The 7006-nt window shown below is 36.1% G+C and overlaps 1 protein-coding gene across 1 annotated transcript; it reads left to right on the top strand.

Annotated features, from left to right (window-relative positions):
• Positions 1 to 2093: 2093 nt before the first annotated feature.
• LOC138874091 (uncharacterized) lies at positions 2094 to 2982 on the top strand. The gene is made up of 3 exons (XM_070152594.1): positions 2094 to 2207; positions 2324 to 2562; positions 2661 to 2982. Exons 1-3 carry the CDS (start codon positions 2094 to 2096, stop codon positions 2980 to 2982), a joined length of 675 nt encoding a protein of 224 aa, XP_070008695.1.
• The last annotated feature ends 4024 nt before the right edge of the window (positions 2983 to 7006 follow it).

Genomic DNA, 7006 nt, shown 5'->3' with positions numbered 1-7006 from the left:
TTATCACAAAAAGTAGAATCATCATAGCGGGGGCTTGGGGAAGGGAAGGACAAATAAGCACAATCATCCCAATGACCATTTTGAAAACCATACTTATCACAAATACTCCACTCATGGGTTTGAGATTGTGCGCACAATCCACCCCCAGGAGAATTTAAACAATTTTGCCACGAGTGTGGTTCTCCACAATAAGGACAAGGGTCATCAAAGTATGAACAACTACCATCCGACCAATTTTCATTATATGATGCCATTTTTCAAGAATAAGAAAATAAACAAGAAACAAACACGAAAAAATAGACCAAGGTAAGAAAAATAATTACACAAATATTCACAAGTTTGGACCAAGGCACTTACGCTTATTTCTCAAACAACCTAAATTACGCCAAATTGTTCCCCGGGAATGGCGCCAATTTTGATGACGTCCAAATCCACTACTAAAAAGTAAATGAACACGGTCGCATGTAATATAATTTACTCAACTATGAGTCAGGGTCGATTCCCACAGAGAACAATATGTAGGCGATTAGGAATGTAAGAAAATTATCGCTTATCACGCAATGCCAAACACTAAGAATTTGGTTTTGAAAATATTTATACCTAAATGCGGAAATGTAAACTAACCTAGATAGAAAGTAAAATGATCAATGGCTACAAGTATGGATGCATCAGAAATTACACTCAAGTAACGATCCAATGTATATCATGATTTTACAAATATGAGCGAGTTTATGTTAATTAGTCATGGATAATAATTCTTACAGCTTCTTCCGAAGACTAGCAAGACTTCCTAATTGAATAATTCCTCACCCAATTAAGAGATTAAGCACACCCGAAATGGCTACAAGTAGTTCAATCCTATTCCTAGGTAGAATCTATAAAATGAGGGTTAAAGCCTCAAGTTCTTGTTAATTAATCTTTTCCAACCCCAAATTATCTTTTCCAAAATTAATTTGGAGTTAATGGGCGAGTCCTAGGGTTAGTTAATCCTTTTGGAAACATTAAAAAATAAGAATAATTAAAGAAACAATAACTCACTTCATTAAAGGATAAAAATCATTCAATACATAAGCACAACAAGGTATTTAATCCACACTTTAAACATGAATATTTCCATAAACAAGATTCAATTGTTGAATAAAATACTACACACTTAGATATACAATACAAAGCAATAAAATGAATAAATAAACATAAATGGGTAAGAAATCCTTAACCACAAGCTTGAAATCTTCAAACCCCAAGTGTGTGTGTAAACCCTAGCTTCAACGCTTGTTCTTATCTAGTCTATGCAACTGAAAATAAGCCAAAGATATCCAAAATATCTGCTTGGTCGTGTATAAAAATGGTTTTGGGGATTAAAAATGTGAAATTTCAGAATTGCCCAGGCCTGAAGCTCGATCTTCGCAATTGCGAACAAAGGTTCGCAATTCCCAACTATGCCTGTGCTGCTTCACTTCACATTTGTGACGATTGCTTCGCATTTGCGAAGATTGACTGTTTGAGTTGACTTCGCATTTGCAAAGACTGCATAAATCAACTATGCTTCACAATTCCCAGGGTTGCCTCGCAATACCCAAGTTTTTGTCGCAATTGCGACCACTGAGGGCGTTGCCCAGATTTTTCCTCTTTTTAGCTTCTTTTTGACTTGTTTTCACTTGGTTTCTTCACCATTACTTCTAAATCACATACAACCGATAAAATAGAAGTAAATGACATTAAATACATTATTTTATCACTCGAACATAGCAAAAATATAGGTTTAAAGACAAGATAAGTTGGTAAAATACCAACTTATCAAAGTGCTAGTGGTTATGATAGATTTACTGGCCTATTCTATCAAACATGCTGGGATGTTATTGGTGTTGACATATACAACAAGGTACGACACTTCTATGGAGGAGCTGCATTGCCTAAATCCATCACTTACACAAATTTAGTGTTGCTGCCAAAGAAACCTAGAGTGGAGACCTTTTCTGACCTATTAGCTTGAGTAACTTCATCAACAAGGTCATGTCTGGAATGTACATGGTAGATTGGAGAGATTTCTGCCTACCTTAATATCTCCAAATCAATCTGGATTTTTGAAGGGGATGAGTATATATGATAACATATTACTCACTCAAGAAATTGTGATTGATATAAGATTGAGAGGTAAGCCAGCAAATGTGGTTATTAAACTTGACATAGCTAAGGCCTATGACAAGGTCTCATGGAAATATTTGTTATATTTTCTAAGGAAGATGGGCTTCTCAGAACACTTCATCAACATGGTGTGAATTTGTGATCAAATAATTGGTATTCAGTATTAGTGAATGGGCAGTCCTTAGGGTTCTTCAAGTCTACAAGGGGTGTGAAGGAAGGGGATGAACTATCTCCAGCCTTGTTCATACTATCAGCTGAGGTACTATCTAGATCATTGAACAAGCTCTTTGAAGATAAATCTTTTGTTGGATTTGGGATGCCTAAGTGGTCTGATCCTTTGAATCACTTAACTTATGATAATGATACCATAATATTTGCTTCTGTTCATCCTCCATCATTGAGCAAGATTATGGAAGTGTTGGAAAACTATAAGAAGGTATCGGGTCAAATAATCAATAAAGCTAAGAGCTCCTACTATATACACTCTAAAGTGGCACATGGGTTATTTCATGCAGTAGGGACATTACTGGATTTGCAAAAGGTAAATTTCCCTTTACATACCTTGGTTGTCCTATCTTCTACAGTAGAAGGAGGAATGACTACTATGATGATCTTATCAATAAGGTAAAGGCTAAATTGCATTCATGTAAAGGGAAGTTGCTTTCATTTGGTGAAAAAGCGACACTCATCTCTAGTGTGTTGCAAAGCATGCCAGTACATATGTTATCAGTTCTTGATCCACCTAAAAACATCCTGAAACATCTTCACAAGCTCTTTGCTAGATTCTTTTGGAGTACAAATGTCACGGCCCAATTTAGGATCATGACCAGCGCTTAGGAGCAAGTGCCCCTAAATAAGCCTCATTGATATTTTACAGAAAAAACGAACAGAGGTTTCTCTGTTTTTGGACTATCCAAAAAATATTCCTGTCGCAAAATCAATAACCAAATATCCTAATATCAATCCAACCAACAATAAATTTATCCATTAACCAAAATAAGTCTCAACCATTATAATCCACCCAATAACAGCCACAAATACTAGTTTATCTCCCAATTCGATAAGAAAGTGCAATACTCATCATAAGTCTATAATAGCAAAAGAATGACCATGTAGCGACTCTATGAGATAATAAGAAAAGACGATAACAAATAAGTAAACTCTTCATCCATGTGAAGAAGTGAGGGGATCACCAGGAACTATCAACTCGTATACCCTAATTAACGAAATCCTCGCTCGCGTCGACTGCTGTCTCTGTAAAAAAAACCTGGGAGTAAGTCGCTAGCTCAGTGAGTAATAATACTTAACCACAACCAATTTTAATTGGGGAAAAGTCAGAAACCATGCTAGTATATTATATAGAAAATATCATAAAAATGCCCTTTCAGAAATAATAAACAATAATTAGTCTCATCATGTGTTTCGTATAACAAAATCAATTGAACAATTCGGTAATAAACACGATAAGCACTATCTCATAGCATATCTTTATTTTTGGGAGGTTTCCAAGAAAGGATCATGTAATCTGTACCACTGTGTGGACCCCTTCGTACAAGGAGTCAAATATGACTATAGGTCCCTACTCGAGGGAAAACTGTAATTGTATGCTAGTTCTACCTTCCCACTAGCGAGGGCTCTAACTGTACTCGATAATCGGTAAATACAAGGTGTACCAGGTCTAACGAACCCGTCGTTAACTACGAGATCCTTCAAAGTGTCCTCTCATTTATACTTTTCTTTGTAAACAGTACATATTCATATGAAAGTATTTCACTATAGTACAAGGCATTTCAATTCTTATTAAATCATGTAATCTCATTTCGGTAAAGGTAATCATATCTCAAGCAGTAATAAAACATGTTTAGTACTCCATCTGTTCCAATTTATATGAACCTATTTCCTTTTTGGTCCGTTCCAAAAAGAATAAACCCTTTCTAAATTTGGTAACAATTTAGCTTAAACTTACAACTTTACCCTTAATGAGAAGCTTTTATAACCACACAAATACTTTGGGGCCCATTTGGTCTTGTTTAGGATCACAAATTCTAAAAGTCTTCATTTTTTTCTTAAACTCCGTGCCCAGTCAAACAGGTTCACATAAATTGGAACGAAGGGAGTAATAGTAAGAACATTTTAAATAATTGTAAACATCTCAAGTAAATTATTCAGTATCATATCAAGTAAAGGACTTGTCCCACATGCAATTTCAAACATTCGGTAACATATTTTATTTTCAAAATAATGTATAAACCATACAGGTTATGAAAACACAAATTGCGGTAAGATTACTACTTACCTCTAGAAGCCAACTAGCCAAAGCTCGACTTCTTATCGATCCAAATGATCAACTTGAATGTAAATCTATAAATCGATATAAGTCTAATGTTACCACCACAATTCATTCATCTAAATAAACATCTATGTACGAATGCATTTTCTATTCGCAAACCTTACTTCAAACTTCTTTTCTAAGTATATTGGAAACATGGAGGAAATAATAGTATTGAGTTTACATCCCCATATCTTCTTAATAGAATTAAAGGAGTACAAATAGAAAAATTAACTTAGCATCTTGTCTGCTCACCCAAACTTTTAAAATATATAGTTGATCCAATTTGACCTTTTTTCTTACTTAGCCTATCTCAAATGAAATCTGATTCTAGTTTATTAATATTCACATATTTAAGTAAATTGATACTTCTATATCTAAATCATTGTTATTACCCTTTAACTCAACCCATGACAATATGTATAAAGTCATGTCAGTAGAATAAAATTTGTAAGAATACTTTGTTACCTATTTTTTAAAGCTTGGTTCCAACCTCTTTCTTTTTCTCCTCTCTTTTTTTTTCTCTACATCTATTTTTTTCCCCTTCTATAGCGGTTGTTTAGCCACAGCATAAGTGCTGCACTCCCTTCCCACAAAATCCCTTTAACATTTGTTTTTTTTTTTCTACTAAAGACCTAACACGTTGTTGATGGGTTAAAGCCTAATTACATACTCTTTGTTTTTGTTTTATTAGTTATTTTTTTCAATTTACTTAACTACCCTTGTATTTAATGAGAGGTAATACAACAAAGGAGGAAGGTAGGAGTAGACATTGGTCTTCTTGGTAGAATCTGAAGTAGGCACGCTCATAGGCGCTCGGCCATAGTAGGCTTGGTATATAACTCACCATATGATCAGAGGTTGCTCAATAAGGGGAACAAATTGAACAGGAAAACATAAACGTTTTCTCAATATTGACATAGTAAAACCATCTTGCATCTCTTTATCTCGCTAGATCTCTGAGAAATAAGAAAAATACAAAAAGACATAGGTAAACGAATATCCGAGTGAAATGTGGTTTGGGAAATGCCATTAATATAGAACGTAACAGTCGTGTAGGCTTCCATGTCCCACACTACATGCTGACTTGCCCCCTAGGCACCATACACCGACTACGGGCAGTAACCTTCAAGTGCCTTGGTACGAGCCATAAACATTAACTGGCCCCAGCGACATAGTCCAACATCATTGGTCACACCTGAAGACATAGGACAAGGACATAGGCCATGCTCAACTATGTAGGCCAGCGACATAGACAATGACTAATGAAAATTTTTAGCAACACAAGCAACCGTGTTACACGTACCAATGCACATGGCCTCGAGTTGACCATATACACAAATCATGTCATGCAAAAAACAAAAGAACATATGATATAAAAAACGAGGCTAAGCCCTAGAGGAACATGCATCCACGCATCGTGTACCATGCACCCACCCAAGACTGTTGGCATATCTCTATTCTACTCCTACACCCAAAATATATCATCCTCAATGCTTTTGTCGAGGGTGTTTAAATTTGAAATAAAGTAAAAAAATTCCAACAAAGGGTGTTCAATATATATTATGTACCTCTAAAATTGAATATTTTACGTATATACGCAGTGTAATTTTCCGACAATGATGGCAATTGACCACCCTAACTTAAGTGTGGCTTCGCCCCTGGGGGTATGGGTTCCCGGGAACCCAGTAACTGTTATCTAGCACAATTATTTTTAAAAGCCCCTAACATAAATATTGAAGTGTCACGATCCTAACCCCGAACCCGGTCGTGATGGTACCTCTCGTGAAGACATAGCCAGCAAATCAGACCCAATTCACTTTTTAAAACAGTTAAACAATATAAAATCAGTCTAAATATGATTTAATGATAATAAGTAGCGGAAATACAGCCCGACACAGCCCTAACCAGGGTGTCACAAGTCACGAGTATCTACTAGGGTATAAATACAACTGAAAGTCTGAAGTGTATAAATACAGACTAGTGAAATAAAGAGAGAGAAAGGCAGTGCTGCGAACGCCGGTAGCTACCTTGCTAAACTCTGATGCCTCTGCCTCCGATCAGCCAAAACCCTCTACCGGGTGTATAAATACCTGAATCTGCATACAAGGTGCAGGGAGTAAAGTGAGTACTCCAACTCAGTGAGTAATAATCATAACTAAAGTCTGAATGGTAAGAAATCACATAAAGCATATCAAGATGTTGTATAGAAGCATTTCAAAAACTAGTAAGAATGTAGTGAAGCTGTAAAAATCCCTTAAAACATCTTAGCTCAGTTTAGACTTCTTTGAAAATGACTTTTCCAACAGCTACGCAAATGAATGCAAAATAGTTACTGCAGATAAGCACAAAAATCCGCCCCTCGGGCACAAATAGCATAGTTTAACAGGTAAATGACCGGTAAATGTGAAAGATAAACACATAAAGGTTCGCCCCTCGAACTCAATGCCAAAAACTCCGCCCCTCGGGCAATATCTCGGAACAATACCATCCCCTCGGGCAATCACATAGAACGGTACTAGCCCCTCGGGC

The sequence above is a fragment of the Nicotiana sylvestris genome, chromosome 7 (genome assembly GCF_000393655.2).
Source record: "Nicotiana sylvestris chromosome 7, ASM39365v2, whole genome shotgun sequence".
In the NCBI taxonomy this organism is placed as follows: Eukaryota; Viridiplantae; Streptophyta; class Magnoliopsida; order Solanales; family Solanaceae; genus Nicotiana; species Nicotiana sylvestris.
Note: the sequence above shows the minus strand (reverse complement) of the source record. Positions and strands in the feature narration are given on the sequence as shown.